General features: G+C 38.3%; 1 protein-coding gene across 2 annotated transcripts; it reads right to left on the bottom strand.

The window, feature by feature from the left end:
- Positions 1-349: 349 nt before the first annotated feature.
- On the bottom strand, positions 350-20,093 carry ears2 (glutamyl-tRNA synthetase 2, mitochondrial). 2 transcript variants are annotated; one of them, XM_039613949.1, is made up of 11 exons: positions 19,987-20,093; positions 10,078-10,186; positions 8,201-8,356; positions 7,224-7,413; positions 6,233-6,383; positions 5,637-5,958; positions 5,445-5,553; positions 4,845-4,998; positions 4,453-4,583; positions 4,232-4,367; positions 350-1,570 (listed from the first exon to the last, which is right to left on the bottom strand). In XM_039613949.1, exons 1-11 carry the CDS (start codon positions 20,014-20,016, stop codon positions 1,472-1,474), a joined length of 1,587 nt encoding a protein of 528 aa, XP_039469883.1. In that variant the 5' UTR covers positions 20,017-20,093; the 3' UTR covers positions 350-1,471. The 2 variants fall into 2 exon arrangements, with proteins under 2 accessions (XP_039469883.1, XP_031607995.1); XM_031752135.2 differs by lacking the exon at positions 19,987-20,093 and having other exon boundaries at positions 354-1,570; positions 10,047-10,519.
- Between the last annotated feature and the right edge of the window lie 1,538 nt (positions 20,094-21,631).

The raw sequence follows: 21,631 nt of genomic DNA, 5'->3' as shown, positions 1-21,631 counted from the left end.
TTGGTGCAACGTGTTTGGTTTTCTCAAAGCTTAGTGCTGTGCATTTTAGATCAGAGTGGAGATATGCGGCTAATCCGTTCAAAGGACACTGTTCCAGAAGTGTTTAGTGGTTTTTTAAGATGCAAATTTGGATCTGAAAAGAAAAGACTGAAGCTATTGCAATGGCCCAAAGTCCAAACCTCAGCTGTATTGAAATGCTGTGGTGGGAACTTCAGACAGCAATGCATAACATAAGAAATGCCCCAAAAACCTCAATGAAATGAAGCAATGCTGATTAAAAACAAAAAACAAAAGTAAATAATTCACAGCAATGTGGAAAATAGTCATAAAATGAACAATGACTTCAAATTATTGCTGCTATAGGTGGTTCTACGAGAACTACCCAATGATGGGATGTACTCAGTTTTTCACATGCTGCTTCTGCATTTTGGCTTTCTTTTTTAGTAAATAATGACAGTGTAATATTTACATTTTTTGTTTATGTCAGGTTATATTCACCTATATTTTTAACATTTTAAAACCTGGTTACAACCAGAATTTTTTTTTTTATAAAAGCTCAGAAGTGAAAGAGGGTGCATGATAACAAAAGGTCATTCTGCAACAAGACTTCACTTTAAAATGTTTAAGCTGACAATACCTCACATCAGTCAACCCTGTGATGTCACAACATTACAGAAACATTAACTCTGAAATATATAGAAGCATTATTTCACTGCCTGTTATTCTATATACCAGCATTATAAACGTCAGCTATCACACTGGTGTAATGGAGTAAATAAATACTCAATAATATAACAATAAAGGGAAGTAGAAGTACCTCAGAACGTGATTTCAAAATGTTTACCCTAGAATTTTTGTAAGCCGTTTTTCATAAACAAAAACATTTTAAAAAGTAGTTCAATGGTTTAATTACACAGGTCTTACAATAAATACCTTATTTTATAAGGTCATTAAATTGTTTGGCATCATTTATAAAAAAAAGAAAATAATATATTATGTCACATTCAAAACAAAAAGCTGTTAATTGCCAGCAGAAAGTCTGTATTAAATGTAAATGTAGGCCATATATCTATCTTTGGGGAATTTATTTACTGACGTCTTCATCAACACTTGCGACTGTACATCTGTAAATCGCTTCATTGAAATTTCTTCAGTAAAGTACCTTGATATTTGCATGGAAATATCAAGGTACTTCCCATCCATGTGTGAGCACAGCAACAGGTGTAAGGTCTCACATTACTGCATAACAAAGTCTGAGTGCATAAAATTAGTTCTCAGCACCTTTATAAAACATTTTCTAATATTTCAAGTATTAATTGGCATTCAGTTCATTTTAAAGGTGGCAGAATCACCATGTGTGAGATCAACTGTCAACATTCAGGCCAACCAGTCCAACAGCAGCCGTTTTCTTCAGGCTTCCAACAGTTAGCGCGGTGACTGTGAGGCGATGTAGTGACGGGCAGTTTGGTCGTTAATCTGTTTCATTTGAAAGCAGCAGAAGTTTCTGGAATCGATGGCTGATCTCTGCAGAGCCCAGAGACACCATCATCTCAGCGACACTGGGACCTTGCTGCAGGTCAGAGGGGAAGAGAGGATCAGGGGTCAGAAAAGTTGACACAATCAAACCAGCCAGCATCCTGTGTGAAGCACAACCAAGAAACAGTTTCCTCTTTCTTCATGCCTGCCCTCATCAAGTAAGCAGGGGTAACGTGGCAACTGACTAAGTAGACGACTGTTTTTCATTACCGCCACCTTTCAAAAATGGTATTGTGGAGTTCAGCTGAGTCATTTCACATAAGGAAATGAACATATGGCACGTGCTAAGAGTATTTTTCTGATTTCAGCAGCTAGACATGATTGAATCTGCTGATCTGCAGTTTGACAAACACAACTTTAGAAATGAGACTACAGAAACGAAAGTGATCTTTAAAAATGACCAATGGACATCATTTTAAGTTCCTTGTATTATGCTACTTATCTGTAACTACTCTAAAGCACACGGTGTTCTTAAGGATGAGCAAACGTGACTCTAAAGTAAAGATCAAAATGACAAACGCTGATCTTTGCTTGATTAATTTAACCACAGACCTCACAACCTTATTAACATGCAGATGTGTGTTTTAATTTAACATCTACTTCTGCCAAATATGGGCGTCTATATGAAACCTTTTAGATAGGAAGAATCAGGCCGGCAGCTACAATAAGACCTGTGCAGAATAAAAGCCCTTGGCAGTAAGAACATATAATTGCTATATTTATTATGAAATTATTATTTTTAATATTTTTAATATTTAAATAAAAAAAAAATTATTATTTTTTTTTTAAAATAGAACATATAGAACAGAATTTTAACAGAAATCTTGTATCTCCAACTTTTCATTAAAGACTGCAGTCTGTTTATCTGACGCTGGAAAAAAAAACAAAAAAAAAAAACTGTATTACATCATTGCAGGAACTTCCATTAACAAAGTCTTGTGATCAGTATGGGAACTGGATGACTTTGCAAGAAAAGGTCAAAACATCAATTAAATATAGTTAGGGTCAGAGTTGAACTGTCGCCACTGAATTAATGACCACCTCTGCTTCAAGTATGACTTTAGCCACTAATAACTTTTGAGTGAAAACTAGCAGCAGTGAAACCACACTTGTGGACTTCTTTTTTAACTACTACTAACACTTATTGACTTTTTAGAATTTTTAGAGTTTGTGAAAAGACAAGCACTATAGTAATTCAGAACCAGCTTTACTTCACAGATTTAGCACATTTCCATGTGTTCTTTTTAAGACAAGCTGCAGTGCACATTGCCCTTACACCTGACTCATCTTTAAACTTGTGGTTTCCAGTTCTGACAGACTTCAACTCAAATGGCAACAAGTGATATTTGATAAAACTTCTGCAGCTCATTTAGAAGACACAGGACCTTATTTATACACTGCTTTAAAAAATTTAAAAGGAACACTTTGAAAGCACATAATGACTATAGACTGGGTAACGTTTTAGGAATGAAAGCTGGCACATCGTTTGTTGGAATTGAAAATTATCACCTTACAGATCATTGAATTCAAATACACACAAGAAATCAAAGTGTAAAAAATAATGCAGCAGGCTACTCCATTCTGCTGAAACTGAATTGCAGCAACCCAGAATGATACTCAGTAGTTTGTATTACCCCCCACGTGCTCGTATGCATGGCTGACAATGTCTGTGGACGCTCCTAAAGATCGAAGTTGATATCCTCATGGCGATCTCCTCCCAGATCTGGACCTGGTTCACATCTGAGCTCCTGGACAGTCTGGTAGCTCAGACTGGGCCCAAACATGATGTCCCAGAGGTGCTCTGTTGGATTTATTTCCGCTGAATGTGGAGATCAATGGTATCCATTCCTTTATCCTGCAGGAACTGCCTACATACTTTCACTACATGAGGCCAGGCATTGTTGGAGTCAGGACCCACTGCACCACCGTAGGGTCTGAGTGGGTCCAAGGATTTCATCCCGATACTTAATAGCAGGGGTGCTGATGCTTAGCCTATAGAGGTGTGTGTGTCCCTCCATGGATATGCCTCCCCAAACCATCACTGACATGCAGCATTATTTTATCCACGGCATCCCCAGACCGTTTCACATCTGTCACATGCTCAGGCTGAACCTGCTCTCATCTGTGAAAAGCACAGGGCGCCAGTGGTGAACCCACCAGTTCTAGTATTCTTTGGTAAATGCCAAACATGCTTGCAGTGCTCGGCAGTGAGCACAGGGCCCACTAGAAGATGTTGGGCCTTCAGCCACCCTCAAGAAGTCTGTTTGTGATTGTTTGGTTCGAGACATTCACACCAGTGGCCTGCTGGAGGTCATTTTATAGCTCAGACAGTGGTATTAGAAGTGACACTGACCCTGGTCAAATGAAAAACTAGTCAAAAAGATGAAGGAAAAATGTCAGTGTCCTCCACCTGTAAAACCATTCCCGTTTTGAGGCTTGTCTCATTGTTGCCCCTCTAGTGCACCTGTTGTTAATGTTAATGTTAACAACCCCCACTGCTGCTTAACTGACCAGATCAATATCCCAGAAGAACGGACTTGATCTTGTACTCTGATTAAAAAGTGTTCCTTTATATTTTTAAGCAGTGTATATATTTGTTTTTGCTTTGCAACCATCTATGCAGATGGTGTGTAAGATGAAAAACAGAGTTGGCACTATCTGTCATGAAAACACTCTACAGGACGAGGCTGGATACCTGCTGACCGCTGAGAACCAGACGTAACAGCTTCATCACCTCCCTGTACTTGGTGGCTTTAGCCTGCTTAGCCACAGCTTTCAAGTCTTTACCAAGTCGATCCACTGAAAGCTCCTCGCCTCGCTCTTCTATCAGCCTAAAAGCACATATTCAACTGTTTAAAATCACATTGAGAGACTGAAACTGTAAGATGAAAGATGAATGAAACATGCTGTACACACTTCAACAGTAATGAAGCAATGTGCTGGGCCTCTCCAGTGAGTGATGTCACCTCCTGGCTGGAAAAGGAAGGACGCACCCACAAGTAAGAGTAAGTGGGGCTTACAAGCTCCTTCAGGAAGGATATGTGACCCTGTTAAAGAGAGAAGAGGATTGTTTCCATAATAATGCACACTGTTTGGACATCACACTAGAAGCCACACCAGTGCAGGACAGTATTTAACTACAGATCAACAACTGACAACAGCTGGTTTCATTTCCATATGATAGGAATTGACACAAACGCACTACAGTCACTATAAGGTCTATACAATGTAAACCTTCACTAAAAAGGCCAAAAACCTTTTAATTAGCAAAGGAATACAGAGTTAAACCAGAGTAAAGTCATGGTTACCTTACGGAGACGCAGCACCCGCCTGATGTAATCCTCGTGCAGCACATCCTTATCTTGGATCTGTTCTGCGTAGGCCTGATAGATTTGATCCTGTAGATCTTGTATCAGCAAATCACACTGCTGCTCATCTTCAATTCGCTGCTGCAGGTGAAGTCTGTCATAAACACAGAGTTTCATTTACCTCTTAAAAAGGATACGTATTTATACATTTCCTTTTCATCTCTTCTTTTTAATAAGACTTCCTCATGTTCCACAAAAAAACAGACACTTTGAATTACTCTTAACAACAAGGAGACATTTTGGGGAATGATTACTTAAACTTAATGTTTTGCTGTTCTTGAGTTAAGCAAAGAGCCATTGAACTTCGCTGTGATGCACTCAATTCAAACATTTCAAACTCTGGACAGCTTAAACTAAAGCAATCAGCAGGAATAAATTCCAGTAGAAAGAAATCTACATTGCGTTAAAATTGCAGTTGGAAAAATGTATGCATCACTATGCATCATGTATCTTTTCGTCTCTTGCTTTAAAAATGAAATAAGGCCTAAATAAACAGAACCCAGGCTGGATGGATAAACTTAAAGTGAAGTTCTGACTCACCTGTTGAACTCTGGCAGCTTCTCCAGGTCTAACAAAGCAGAGTGAGTTGTGATCTTTGAAGGATTAAACTCAGAAATCAGTTCATCTATCCTCCTCCCCATTCGATTAGCTGTATGGAAACACAAGACGTTGGACTTTGATATATTGATCACTATTTTTAATCGCAGTTTTGCAGAGACCCCCATCACTCACTGTTGAATCCAGATCCACAGTTGGTTGTTATATCCAACAGAGCCTCTGGCAGGACTCCGTCTCTCTTGAATGTTTCGATGAATATGTCCCCCTGCCTCTTTGACAGTTTACTGCCATCTTTGTTCATCAGCAGCGGCAGATGTCCGAACGTGGGCGGCTGCCATCCAAGAGCCCGGTACATGAGGAGATGTTTGGAGGTGGAGATCAGCCACTCTGAACCCCGCAGGACGTGGCTGACCTTCATGTAATGATCATCTACAATGTTGGCGAGGTGATAGGTGGGAAAACCGTCTGCTTTTATCACCACAGGGTCGCCCTCCACCTAAAACAAAAGGACAGAGGATGTGTTTGAAAATGAGAGCTGGAAAGGAGCCAGAAGAAATATGGCAGACTGAAAACTAAAGGCACCCTTTTGTATTCAAGTGCCACCGTTAACAGCTCATTATATGGACTACACTTGTTTTTAAAGCACAGTAACAATCTGAACCTCAAGAAATGTAACATTTATTTCAATCAAGCAAGAATATTTATAGTCAAACATTTAAAAAAACCCCAAAAAGTTAGCTTTATTAATAAAACCCACTGAATATCCCAACCTGTGCAACTTCATGCCGATTCCATCCAAAGATCAGATCCTGAAAAGGCTCAACGCCCTCTTCCAGACAAAACCTGATCACATATGAGGCTCCCTGAGCCAGCTTCTCCTGGACCTGGTCCGCCCGCAGGTGACGACACCTGTTGTCATACCTGAAGAGGTGCAAACACTGTCAGAACCTTGAAAAACAAAAGCACTCAGAGAGCGCAACTCCCCCCGAAGGCCAAAGGCTTTACTTAAACCTTAATGTCTTATGATATTTTTAATACAACATGCTGATGTCAGCCTGCTTTAAAACAACACAGTCATGTCTGACCTTTGACCTATGACCTTGAAGCATAACAAAAGAAAATGTTTTTATTATTATCATCCTTTTCATTATTTTATTATTTTTACCCATATGATTGGAGCAGAATTGTCTGAAATCTTTCGCTTCTACAAGCTGTAAAAAAAAAAAAAACACAACTCGAGTTTAAGATATATTCGTGCAGTGTGTGATTGTGCAAAACTTTATGGTGTCATTGTGACGTCGTACTGAAAAAATAAAAAGTTTGCTGTCAGCTTTCTCCACGCCCTTTGATATCATATATTTCTCAATATGGTTTCTTGAATGTTTTCAAGGTCAACTTTGACCTTGGCATTAACAATAAAGGTCAAGGCGAAATCTTTAGCCAACATGGTACTCAGGTCCCCCATGGCCTAGTATATTGTCTGAAGTCTGAAGATGATACATTTATTTTAAAAAAAAAAAAAAAAAAAAAAGGTGAGTAATATAAAGTTATTTTTTACTGATTCTCAAATTTGGTGTGAGCTTGACTCGATTTTCACCAATCAGCTCAACTTGTTGTTGTCACATAACATCACACAAAATCTAATCAGGATAGCATGAAAACTGTGGATGCTACACTGCTAACAATCACAGACGACAAACAAACAGAACCGAATCCGTACTCCCTCCATTCAGCGGAATAAGTGTGTGGTTTCTGAATTACCTTGGAGTCTGCCCCGACCTTAATGCCTCTTTTTTGAGCAGCTCCAATCTCTGAGAGCTGCAGAAACAATAATAAGCGTGACCACTGTCAACAAGCTGCTGGGCTGTCTGATTGTAGAGGTCGAGTCTCTGAGACTGCATGTATGGACCTGTCGAGCCACCTCGACGTGGACTTTCATCTGGAGGTATACCTGTGTGAAAAATTCAGCTTAGATTGTAGCAATGAGGACTTAGACAAACGTTTTTAAAGTTGATCCCTGGTATTCGTGGGGGTGAGGGACCACACCTGCCCTTCAACACTTCAGACCCCCTCTAAAAATGCTTAAAACTGCCTATTTTAATTTTCCCGGGATCTTTGTGTTTGGAATTTGTGCATCACGCAGTATATCAGCGAATAGGTGAATTTTCTGCGAATAATTGGGAGTAAAATCCATGAATACTGAACTGCGAATAGACGGGGGTCGACTCTATTAGGATTTAATGCAATGATTGCATTGATCCATTTAACCAGTGTTATTCAGTAGATCAACCCCTGAGGAAAGACAATTTAGTGTGTCTAAAAATGTGATCAAACAAGATCAATTTTCAACACATTTTTAAGTAGAAAGCAGTGAAAAGCTGTTCTCTAAGAGAGCAAATCTAAAGACAGCTTTTAACAAACTGTCGTCACTTTGAAAAACGAAGAAATGGAGAACCATGGCCTATATTTGTGTGAGACTGTGTTTTATTTGGTTTTTCCATATTAGAGATTATATTATATACATATCAGATATATGTACAGACTGATAAATTAAAGGAAATGTTTACTTATTTCTCATGTTGTTATCTTAGGTTCATTTTCTATGTACTGATGTAAGTAGATTCTTCACTTGGGACCCAAATTAGATGAAAAAAACAAAAAAACAAATGAAGTGGTCATGATTGTGTACAAAGAGCTAGATGTTGCAGAGTCAATCCTTCTGGACCAGTGTCTCTTACCAGCCCACTCTAGCATGTCCTCTATGGACTCTGCTGCTCCTGGTACCAGTCTGCTCTGATCCGTGTCCTCCAGCCGCAGGATGAATATGCCTCCATACTTCTTTGCAAATATGTAATTGTAGAGAGCAGTTCGAAGTCCCCCGAGGTGTAAGAAGCCTGAAGAACAAAGCATTGAATCATTACAGCATCTGCGGTTTAGGAGGTTGTTTGTGTGAGAGAGAGCCAGTGCACACAGCACCAGAACACTAAAAATGAAGCAGATAAATGAATCATGAATGTTACATGTGAAACTGCTCTCTTTCACAAGAAAAATCCTAATTGTTATCAATCTTGCACGTTACATCAGATAAAACTTGCAGCTGCGCTCACACTTTCTGCTGAACAAAACTATCTAACATAAGCTGAAGCATGCAAAAAACATGCAAAGGCGTACACTGCACCATATTCATGCTTCTTAGCACGAATGACAGCAAACATCACCGTGGAACATGTATTATTGCCCTGTCTAGGTTTGCAATGCAACCACCTCCTACACACACACACACACACACACACACGAGTCATTTTTGCCAGAGTCACTCTGAACCCACATTTTTTAAACACACGGGGAAAAAAAAAAAAAAAAATACTCAAGTGCGTTTAAGTGGAAAATTACACTCATATAGGATATTTTTGTCCTCTACAGAAACAAGCACTGTATACACATGGAAAAATACTCAGACTGCATATAATATAAAGCATCCATCCATTCGTTTCCGCTTATCCTTTTCAGGGTCACGGGGGGTGCTGGAGCCTATCCCAGCTGTTATAGGGCGAGAGGCGGGGTACACCCTGGACAGGTCGCCAGTCTGTCGCAGGGCCAACACACAGGGACAGACAACCATTCACATTCACTCCCGCATTCACACCTATGGGCAATTTAGACTAGTCAATTAACCTAACCCCACAAGCTGCATGTCTTTGGACGGTGGGAGGAAGCCGGAGTACCCGGAGGGAACCCACGCAAACACGGGGAGAACATGCAAACTCCACACAGAAAGACCCCAGCCTGATGGTGGAATTGAACTCAGGACCTTCTTGCTGTGCGGCAACAGTGCTAACCACCGTGCCACCGTGCTGGTGAATATGCCTTTATTTATGTCATTAATCACTGATATGCATTTAGCAAATAGAAAATTATGTTTTTATTGAAAAGTGTGGTCTTCTGCTGCTGTAGCCAGTCTGTTTCAAGGTTCAGATATGCTCTTCTGCATACCTTGACTGTAACGAGTGGTTATGGTTGCCTTCCTATCAGCTCAAACCAGTCTCGCCATTCTCCTCTGACTTCTGACAACAACAAGGCGTTTTCTCCCAGAGAACTGCCACTCACTGGACATTTTCACTTTTTCTGTAAACTCTACAAATGGTTATGTGGGGAAATCCCAGTAGGTACTGGTCCTCTAAGGTACTGAGTGTTAGGTTTTAATTAAGGAAGATAGATTTTAAAAACACTGAATCCTGACCACAGTTTAAATGAGCCTCAAGAAGATAAATCATCTAATAAAGATTGCCAACATGTTGTCCGTACCGACACAAAGACTTCCCTAAATCAAAGGTGTGAAAAATACTAACATACTAAAACTGAAAACAGCCATGGGCAGCTCAAGGATGGAATCACACCACAAGTTAGATGAACAAAACAGAAGCATAAAATATGCATCTAAAAGCATTTTGGGTGCTGCTGACAGTTTTCTTTTCTCCATAATTCTTTAAACTAAATTTACTGTGACAAATGAGTGCAACACACAAGAGTAAAGTTTGTGTTTACAGCAAGGTCGTGCAGGACACCGGAGGACTACGACCTTACCTGTGGGACTGGGGGCAAACCTGACCCTCACCTCTCCCTGCACCGTGGAGCAGCACCTGTCGCCTGCTGCACGCAGCTGGAGCTCCGTCCGTCTGTTTCCGTCCGGCGTGAGGCAGCGAAACCCCCTGCGGACCTCCAAACTGTGCAAAAAAGACCGCGTACAGGGTTTAAACCACCGCGACATGATGACAGGTCACGAGGACACGAGCAGCATCCTCCGGGGTCTTTCACGCTCTCCCTCGCGCGCTGACGTAGCCGCGGTTAGCCACAGTTAGCCACGAGCGTTGCTAAAACCGCAGTAAGCAGAAAAACAGCAACAAACTAACAACAGTAGCAAAAACACTAAGTTTGTCCTCACATGTGCAAATGCTCAACCGTGTTTATTACGTGAGTTACGTTCTTCTTCGTCGAAACTAAACCGGAAACGAGTCATTCAGACGTTAACCTCCTTACCGCCCCCTGTCGGAGGAGCGCTCGACTCTCCCTTTAGGTTTCTATCAAGCGTTCCTGGTGGCACTACTGCCCTCTACAGCAGACTCTGGGTATAATTCAGTATCGCTTCATTTGGATGCAAAAATAAAAAATAAAAATGTTAAAAAACAAAAAAAATCTATCTATATTAAATAATCATGTAATGCGGATGTCTTTTATCAGGACAAGCTGTAAAGTTTATGAAAATATATGTAAATGTCTAAAATTGATGCCCTACTTCACATTTTCCAAAGCCGTCGTGCGGGGCAGGTTGTACTGACCTCCTGTACGGTGGCACTGAAAGGTCAAACGCAGTATAATTAAATAAGCAAATAGAAAAAATAATACAGCAGAAGCACATAAAACACATCAGAAAGAGAAAATAAAACACCACAAAAGCACACATACAAAAAAAAACAAGAAAACTCACAAAACATAACTGTGACGTGATTTGGGGAGACAACAATGTGAGGGAGCAGTGACAGGACAGTGAACTAACAGTAAAGGCTAATACCAAACATGTATATACAGTTTTAAATGACTCATGCAATTAAAACACAAGTTACCTGCATCTTTTTCTTCCCCAAACACAGATGAATGCTCAGTTCTTTTAAGCGTGCCTCAGGGCAGTTCTTCAAAGCTGTTATGCCACATTATTGTCTCCCCAAAAATGCTTCCCTTGTGTTTTGTGTGTTTTTGGAACATTTTTGCTGGTATTTTCTTAAGTTGCACCCCAGAGCCTTATGTTTACACCTCTGTCTCGTGCCGACACTTTTTTCTTTGCAAAAGATTTTTAAAAAAGACAAAAAAAAACTTAGGGAAAGTTACAGGCTCCATGCAACATTATATTAATTAGAAAAATATGCCACATGTTCTCCCTATCCTATTACATTCAAGGGTGGCTGATATAATAAACCCTGCTCTCATCTCCTTTATACAGTTCGTTATATTAACAAATATTGAAACATAATAATAATAATAATAATAATAATAATAATAATAATAATAAATTAAACTCTTTGCTCTTTCGTTCAGCAAATACTTATGTACTGTTACATGAGCCAAAACTTTCACAACACAATTTTATTTGCTCTCCTTCCAGCTCGTGGTGACCACACTAAGCACACAGTGAAATCATTTAGCCTGAAGTGACTCTTTGTGAGGTGACAGGGATCGCATGGTCCCCTGTCATTTGCTGCCTATACCATTATCATAATTATTTTGAGATATGGTTTATTTAATGGCACTTCTGCTTCTCTGAGGGTGAATGTCTTAATTTCTAAAACATCTAAACACCAGTTTAAATTATGTTTAAAGAAAACAAGCATCGAGAGTGATAATGGGTCTGAATATGGAAACATGGGATAAATAAAAATGTTTCTGAGTCCTTACTGGAGACGACAGGAGAAGCTTGGCAGATGAAAAATGAATTGAAAACCTCAAGGAGACAGAGAGCCGGGGAACACCAGCAAAGAAAAGTGATAGTGGGGGACACCACTGTAAGTCAGATGAGAAATAGCTGGGGAGTGATCATGAGGCCGTATGCCGAGGGAGCGCTCAGGTGATGAAGGTCAACAACAGATCTCTTAGTCACACCTAAGAGACGCACAATCCCACATCTCATGGTTAACCTGTGTACTCACTACCACATTTCATGATTCATGGATGTATGCACTTTGAAATGCAGAGGTTGGTCCTGCAGCAACAGCATCAAAAATTAGGACTAAATTAGGTTCAATTAGAACATGAAACTGCTCCCAGTCTGTACCAACACTAGCAAAAAGTGATTCAATGTTAACCTGAGAGGATTGTGCAACATAACCGGAGGTTTCACATTGAAAGTAAATTGTAGTTTACAGTAAGTCACAGTTGTTGGTATTAGATACTTTACCAGCAACTCTTGTCGAAGACAGGAACGGGTACATAACAATGTGTACATCCACTTTTAGGTGTCAGACAAGAAGAGATATATAGTCTGGTAGGTGGAGCAGCTGCAGTTCCTGGTGCTGAGACAGGACAAGAAGTGCTTGGTGATGGATTTCACAAAGCAGGAACTCCAGCAACACTTGAGGAAAGATGAACAACTTTAATAATTGACCAACGCGTTTCGGCTTGTGGCCTTCATCAGGGTCATAGTAAAACATTGTAGAAAATTGCTTAAATACAAGACAGGAAACAGAAAAAAATTCAAATTAACCAGCCAAAACTTCATAGATAGGTCAGCCGACATATAATAGGTAGGTATTGGTTATTTGGTTAAGTCACGCCCAAGTAAATAGTGGACTAGATCATTAATGATGAGGAGGAGGGGGGAGGGGTGACATAACCCCCATATGTCTGAAAATAACACATGCATGAAATGCACACATTTACAATCTCTCATTGGGAGACAACATTGGTGCAACAACATCTTGAAATGTTGAGTAAGAAAACAAACGAAATAGGAGAAGACTAACAGAAAAACAAAAAAACAATATAAATATGTGAAGGCCATTCTTATGACATTTAACAATTTCCTTTCTGTGAACACTTTAACATACATGCGGCTTACTTGGTACACCAAACGAAACACATTCATTAAAAGGATAGAAACTGGGTCCCATTTTCACATATCAAAGCAGCATCTTTACATGAATCCTTCAGTAATTCTAAAGATGACAAAAAAGACTTTAATTCAGTCTTCAATGCACTTAGGGAAGGTCTTTTGTTTTGCCATTTACACTTATGGATGTGGTATTTGCCCATAATTATTACCATATTGTGGAGCATGGAAAGTTCCTTAGATGGATCACCATTATTGTATAAAACCTGTGTTAGAGTCAGTGGGGTCATCCCATCTATTCTTACACTCAACCAGTCTACCAAATCCTGCCAAAAGTCAGTCGTTACTGAGCAGGAAAAAAACAAATGATCAATACTTTCTTCATTTTGTAAACAAAATCCACATGGCTCCACCTCAAACCCAAACCTTTTTTTAAGCATTTCAGCTGCTGGGTAATATCCGTTAATTATTTTAAATTGCATTTCTTTGACTTTGGGGGGGATAGGCCATTTTAAAAAGTGTGTATATTTGTTCGTTATTTTAACGTTACTCCCTTTTAATTTTGTGTTACTGTTAAAATCGTGAAATAATTCATTTTTAAATATTTTGTTTATGATTTTATTATTACACTTTTTATTAGTTAAAGGAATCTGATTTAGCTGTAAAGAAGGTAAACTAATTTGTCCCTTAGAGTAATATAAATAGCCTTGTATCAAATTTAACAGAGGTAAGGGGATCGCCTTACAAACCTTGTCATATTCTCTAAGGGAACACTGAATGCTAAACTTTGCATTGAAAACACCCACTGGGAGAAACTGCCCCTTTTCATCAAGTAAATCTGTTATAAAGATGATGGTTTTTTTCATACCACTCTTTAATGAACAATGACTTCCTAGTAATTGTAATGGTCCTGTTATTCCACAAGGTGGAGCAATGTGGCGTAAAGTTATGGGCAAAAACCATCTTCCAATAAGACAAGACCTGTTTATGATATTCTGACAGTTTCACAGGCAACTTCAATATATCAAAATCACATTTCAGGAGAAATTCCAACCCTCCCACCTTTTTGAAAATATTTTTAGGGATATGGTAAATGGGCTGCATTTGTATAGCGCTTTACTTAGTCCCTAGGGACCCCAAAGCGCTTTACACTACATTCAGTCATTCACCCATTCACACACACATTCACACACTGGTGATGGCAAGCTACATTGTAGCCACAGCTGCCCTGGGGCGCACTGACAGAGGCGAGGCTGCCGGACACTGGCGCCACCGGGCCCTCTGACCACCACCAGTGGTCAGAGGACGATTCCAGTGAAAAATGAAGTCAAATATCTAGGCATTTATTTAAATAAAGACATCAAAAATAGAGAGTCAAAAAACCTAAAAGACAAACCTGACTCTATATGGACCCATATGGAGTCAGGTTTCAAGAGGAAGGCTTTTATCCAGTTTATTTTAAATACTCCAACCATTGATTGAAAATCAATTGTCTTTATACCACCTTTGGTGTAATCTTTGACAAGTTGTGATTTTTTAATGTAATGTGTTATATTGCGCCAAATGAATTGATAGATTATGGAGTTAATCTTTTTAATACTTTTTGGGGTAATGTATAATGAGTAAGCTGGATAAACCATCTTTGAGGCCCCCTCTGATTTGGATAATAGATTGCGTCCTCTCGTTAACCAATGATTTAGTGTTTTGGACATACCATCAATTTTGTCTTTTAGGTTTTTTGACTCTCTATTTTTGATGTCTTTATTTAAATAAATGCCTTGATATTTGACTTCATTTTTCACTGGAATCGTCCTCATGTTATTTTCCAAACAATCATAAAGTGGCAAAAGTTCACACCTCTTTAGATTCAGACACAAGCCTGAAGCTTTAGAAAAAATTGAAATTACATTCAATGCTTTCTCAATTATTAATTTATCCTTTAAAAATATTAGTGTGTCATCTGCAAACTGACTTATTTTCAGTTCAGTATCAAAAATATTTATTCCTTTGATGTCTGAATGGTTCACAATGAGGTAGGCCATTAATTGAGTGCAAAGAATAAATAATTTTGGAGAAATTGGGCAACCCTGTCGAATTCCACGGAATACGTCTATCCTAGGTGTTATGCCTGGATTGAACGAAACATAACTATAAATCTGCTTGTAGAACAGTTTGATCACTTTGCAAAATTTGTTTCCAAATCCAAAAAGTTCTAAAGATCTAAATAAAAAATTACGGTCTATTGAATCAAATGCTTTAAAAAAAGTCAATAAATAATATTAAACTTTCTGAATTAATAAAGGATCAGTAGTCAATCATATCTAATATTAATATTATGTTATTATGAATCTGCCTTCCTTTAATAAACGCTGATTGACACTCATCAATTAGTTTGGTTAAGACGCTCTTAATCCTATTTGCATATGCTAAGGCTAATAATTTGTAATCGTTACATAAAAGTGTTATGGGTCTCCAATTGTCTAGCACTTGTAAATTTTTGTTTGGTTTGGGCAATAAGGTTATTAATCCTGTTTTCATTGTTGGGGATAGTTCTTCATTTTTTAAACAATCCAAAAAGGCATTAAATAACAAATCTTTAATGTCTTGCCAAAAGGTTTTATAAAATTCAATCGTTAGGCCGTCAATTCCAGGCGATTTTCCCATTTAGAGCTGTTTCTAATTCGGATATATTCAAATCTTCTTCTAACCATATTTTATCTTCCTCTTCCAATTTTTTTACCTGGTCTTAAATCATATCAAAATAGATGTCTGCATTCTCTTTTTCAGTTCTTGGTTTATACAGATTACTATAGAATATGTTAATTTCCTCACTAATTTGGTTTGGTTCTTCTATCATAGTGCCATCCTTACTCAATTTAGTTATTTTTTTCTTTGTTTGTCTACGCTTCTCTAGACTATAGAAATAAGATGAATTTTTTTGTTCAATCCACTTGGCTTTAGACCTTACTTATGCTCCTTTAGCCTTAATCAAGTACACCTCATCTAGTTGATTTTGTAAAGAATGTAAGCATTCTGACTCTTCTGCAGTCATACAAGGCTTACCACATAATAAATGTATTTGTTCAATTAGATTTTTCTGTTTACATATGCGTAGGGCAGACACTTTCTTTCCCGTTTCTATAGCTAGTTGTTTAACACTATATTTAAACCATTCCCATTTACTGACATTAGTCATCCTCATATTGTTAATTTCTAATTGAATTTTTTTAACTTGTGTACAGAAGTCTTTGTTTTGTAATAAACTATTGTTAAATTTCCATATGTTCTCAGATCTTTGTTGTTTACGTAGAGATAATGAGAGACTTATCAGACAATGATCAGTAAGTGGGGTTGATTGGGTTTCACATTTAGTAACATATGATGATACTGTTTGGGAGACAAGCCAATAATCTAGTCTTGAACATACGTTCTTATTTGTTGGACTAAACCAAGTGTATTTCTTCGTATTTGGGTTTGTCATCCTCCAATAATCCATGTTGTACAAAAGTCACAAATAATGCTATCGTGTTCTGGTTGTTTCCCTCTCTGTGGTTGCCTGTCAAGCCATGAGTTAGGTGCCAGGTTAAAATCGCCTCCAGTTATTACCTGGGTAGAACCATATGTATTACTCCAATTTGCAATTAATTTACTTAAGTTTGACATCATGTTTCTATTTAGAGACCTGTTATTGTATCCATACATGTTGATAAGAATAATTTTCTGTTCACAGACTTCTACCAACACCATGATCCAATGTCCCATTCCATCGATTTTATGATCAATAACCCTCCCTGCAAATTTGTTAAATAAAATCATCACTCCTGCTGAGTGAGTAGTACCATGTGAATAAAGAATACTTTCTCCCCATTGACGATTCCAAAACGTTTCCTCTTCCTTACTAGAATGTGTTTCTTGTAAAAACAGAATGTTTGCCTTAATTTCTTTGCAGAATAGAAACATGGCCTTACGTTTGACATTGTTTTTTAAGCCTCGAACATTTAAAGAACTTAATAGAACAGCCATATATAAGGTGAAGAAAAAAACCCAAAACCAAAACAAAATACAAAACAAGAACAGTATCGGCTTCTTTGGCACTTACCGTACTAGAAGAAAAGAGTGCTTGAAGCAGGAATAAACCTAGTGTCCTACATATGTCATCATAACAGTACTACCTCCTTTATATAAGAAGCAATTCTAGCTCTCTATAGCTCACATTTAACTAAGACATTGCTTTATGACCCTCTCATATTTTTTTATTTATTTTAATATATACATATATACATATATATATATATATATATATATATATATATATATATATATATATATATATATATATATATATATATATATATATATATATATATATGTACATATATATATATGTATATATTTTAGTTAACTTGTAGTGACTTTTTGAAGTGCATCTCACGGATCAATTCTTTTACCGTCTATTATTGCATAACCCTCCTTCAGGAATGCTCTTCTGCCTTTGTTTCAAGCTTACTTACTGCACCTTGGGCCACAGCTTGATCCGAGCTTCACGGTCTTCTTTGGAGAAGTCCTCTTTAAATTTTATGTTCAGTTCTTTGCAGACCCTGGCCTCTTTGGATTTCCTCCATACTTCATCCCTAGCCGTCCTCATGCTGAACTGTATAATGATTGGTCTTGGCACCTTGTTGCTCACAGCATTGTCTTTCTTCCCCAGTCGGTGTACTGTATCAACCATGAGCTGCAGTTTTTCCACTGACACAGGAACCACTCTTGTTAGAATGCCGATCATTGTTTCGCGTGTATTCTCGTTTTCTTTCTCTGTCAGACCGAGTATTCTGAGGTCTCATCTTCTGCAGTACCGTGCACTCTCCAGACAGCTCTCCTTCAATTCTTTGTTTTCCTTTACCAGCGACTCCATCTTTGTCTTTAGCTTGTCAGTTTCCTCTCTGTTTTTTTGGGGGGGTTGCCTGTGTGTTTACTTCAATGCGTTGTTCAAAGGCTTCCAACTTCTTGTCAAGCGAACCAAACCTTTCCTCGCATCTTTTTGTGAAGCCAAGTAAAACTTCATATATATTCTCAATGCTCACCTGCTTCCCGGTAGTTTTGCTTTTCATTTTTGGGGGATTGGGACTTGGTAACGGAGTGTGGTCACCCATGGGTCTTGCGATTTCTTGTTGAAGTTCCATCTCTTCTATATCTTTTTTTTTTTTTTAAAGCCTTTATTTTCAAAATTCATGGCAAATTCACAAGCAAACAACACATAAAAAACTTTACATCAAACTATATGGCAATACACATAATAGTTTACAATAGATACATAAATATAAAATTTAAGTTAACCCCCCCAAAAAAAGGAAAAAAAAAATTACTCAAACATTTTAACATTAATTATATCTTCAAAAGATCCCAAGGTAAAGGGCTATTCTTTTTTTATTCTAAGGTTTTCCTCCTTCTCAGGTCTGTAAGGATATTCTTGCACACAGCCACACTATCTACAGACTATGTGAGTGTTAATGACACACATGATAAGCCAAAAGAGGCGTCTTTTACTGTCGTACATTTTTTCTTTAAACAGACCATATTTTATAGCTTGTATGTTGTTATCAATTTCAAACCCCACTTTAATCATTTGCTGTCTGATCTCTACTGTTCATCTTCGGTACATCGTGACATTGGGCATTCTTTGGTGGTAACATAACAGCTCCACTGAACCACAGCTCTAACAGGGAGACGTCCAACAGAAATCAGCCACACCGTATCTCTCATATTTTCAGAGATTAATTTGTCAGAGATATTTTTAACTATTAACGGGTATTCTTCTACGCCCACGTCTTTATATTTTATCTGTCCTTCATTATTTTTATTATTAATTATATTATATACTTGTTTAGTGCATACTTGTGTCCAGTTAATGTTAAGATCTTTCCACTGTTCTGCAGTGTCGCCGAAAATAAGCTTATAATAAGGTATATTTGATCTAGCCCTACCTTTTAATTTTTCCCATTGTGCTACATTACCTCTAATCCACGGAGTTTCCCTATTAAGAGCGCTAAAAACATTTTTAATAAACGGAATTCTCAAAGTGATGCGGAGATCTGGTGCACCCAATCCACCACACTCTTTGCCTGTATACATCAAGGTTCGTTTCATTACCTCTCAGTTTGTTCCCCATATTAATTTAACACACAATTTGTTTAAAAGTAAAAGTGTTTTATGAGGAGGAGGAAAAACCGTGGCAAGAAAAAGAAGTTTCGATACTATATGGGTTTTGACTATATTAACTCGCGCTTTATAATTAGTATTTTTATTTTCCCATTTGGCTACTTCTTCTTTAATTTCACATTCCTTCTTAGACCAATTTAACAAACAGGGGTCCCCTTTGTTGATCCAAATTCCCAAGACTTTCATTTCGTCATTTACTTGTATATTTATTTTTGGCTTTTGTAATGAGGAACCAAACCACACGCCTTCTGTTTTTTCTGGGTTTAATTTTGCCCCTGATGCCAATTCATATTGTTTGAGGTGAGAAAGTAACCTGTCTAACTCGTCCTGGTTCCTAATGATAACTGTAACATCATCGGCATAAGCCATCGCTGTCACTCTATAGCCGTCATTAAAACAGTATCCTTTAATATTAGGGTCATTATTAATTAGTTTCAATAAAGGATTGATGGCTAAAACATACAAAGCAGCGCTTAGCGGGCATCCCTGTTTCACTCCACACGAAGCATGGAATTGTTCAGTCAAACTTCCATTTACCTTGACTTGTATGATGGATTTCTTGTATAACAATTTTACCATTGCAATGAAACTGTCCGGTATCCCATAGGCTTTCATAACTGCCCATATATACGAATGAGAGAGATAATCAAATGCCTTCTTTTGATCTAAACCAAGAATAAAAAATTCAGAGTCTCTTCTGGAGTATATTACCTCTCTCAGGGTGCACAGATTATCCCACATCTGGCGACCTCTTCTATATCTTCCTCCTCACATGCTTCTTGCATAGCAGCAAGTTTGTAATCATGATCGGAAAGGCTACCTGCTAGCTTGGGGTTAGCCATTTTTTTCGCTCTAGGTTTATCTTTGTGTCCGTCTGAGGGTCTTTCAAAGTAACTTCCAGGGGGTTTCGCTTGCCTTCTACTTACTTTTGGAGTAACTGTTTGTCGGTAAAGTACTTTTCAGGACATCAAAATCACGTTTCCTAATCAGACCCGCAGATTGTACAACCGCTTATTCGGCCCCCCCAAATATCAAGCGTGGTCCGGTGCACGCTTCGTGGTCCCATAGATCCCACAATTCATAGCGCGGCGGTGGGTGTGGATAATTTCGCTGCAAAATACGGCAGAAGGGAGCGGCCAAAGAGTAAACTCTCAAAAGTAAGTACTGAATATTATGTCACTTATTTATGTGCGAATGTTTAATAATGAAGAACATTAAAACATTACTGTTGGCCACATGTCGGCAAAGTTATGTAACATTAGTGATGTTTGTACTTTCAGCGTTAACTTGGTTTTAAAGCCTTAAAATATACGTCACCCATATAGTTGACCTTAGTCTTACAGAGAATGTGATGATTTTATGGATAATTAAAGTCAGTCATATATCCACAAACACAACAAGCTGAAAGTCAGTGATGCTGCTCGGTTTGCAGTCCTGAATATGACGGCACAAGCAGGATTCACTGCACTGTTAATGTTAGCTATGTTATATTGCTGCCTCTGTTCGGTGGTGTCGAGCCAAACGGACTTTAACGTGTGTTTGAACGAGCTGACGGTTCACTCGTTAAGCTGAAAGAAAGATGCTTTAATCACAGGAGTCACGCATGTGTCCACTGTACCATCTGGGAACTCTTCTTGTTTAGCACTCGTAATAACACAAACACTAAATCCTCCTTCTCTTGTGCTGTTTTGTAGCAGTGTATACACCTGAGACTGTCACCTGTCTGTCTGTCCTGCACTCTCTCTCTGTTTCTTTCTCTCTGATTGTGGAATAAAAGTATGAACATGTATTTATAAGTTACACTTGTGTTTGAATCCTGCAGCTTATCACACATTTGATTTCCATGTGTGACAACTGCAAGTGTCCAGAGTGAGGACAGACTGAGGGAGCCACTGCTGCACATCATCTGTGAGGCTTTGCACCCCTGATGATCCACCAGGACAAACTCAGCAGTGTGTGAGGAAGAGGAGGAGGAAGAGCCAGCAGCAGCTGACAGATGGAGAGAATAGACAGACTGTTCCCTGTTTGTGAAGGACTACTAGGAAAGTTTAACATAACTAACTGTCTGTCCTGAATCAGTCTTATTAGGTAATGTTCAAATAATTTTATCATTCCAGTGTTTTCAGTGTGGGAGAAAGTACTCAGGGCCTTCAAGTTACACACTATGAAAGGCAGCAACAAGTTTAATGTCCAGAAACCTAAAGTATGTATCAACAGCAGAATGGAGCTAAAAATAAATGTTCATGTTTTTTTTTTCAGTTCTATAAAGCTTTGAGTATTTTGGATTAGTAGCACTGCTGTGTTTGTTGCACCATATTGCTGTAATTGTTTATATGCTTTATATATTATGAGGTAA

Source organism: Oreochromis aureus, linkage group 6 (genome assembly GCF_013358895.1).
Source record: "Oreochromis aureus strain Israel breed Guangdong linkage group 6, ZZ_aureus, whole genome shotgun sequence".
Taxonomy (NCBI): domain Eukaryota; kingdom Metazoa; phylum Chordata; class Actinopteri; order Cichliformes; family Cichlidae; genus Oreochromis; species Oreochromis aureus.
The sequence above is the reverse complement of the archived record's forward strand: the minus strand, read 5'-3'. Positions and strand labels throughout refer to the sequence as shown.

Excerpts from the sequence above, each read along its gene's own strand:
- ears2 (XM_031752135.2), bottom strand. The coding sequence starts at position 10,230 with ATGTCGCGGTGGTTTAAACCCTGTACGCGGTCTTTTTTGCACAGTTTG. Across the intron at positions 5,554-5,636 it reads CTGTGGATCTGGATTCAACA|CTAATCGAATGGGGAGGAGG; the intron begins GTGAGTGATGGG and ends GTTTCCATACAG. Across the intron at positions 4,584-4,844 it reads GGGTGCTGCGTCTCCGTAAG|GGTCACATATCCTTCCTGAA; the intron begins GTAACCATGACT and ends TCTCTTTAACAG.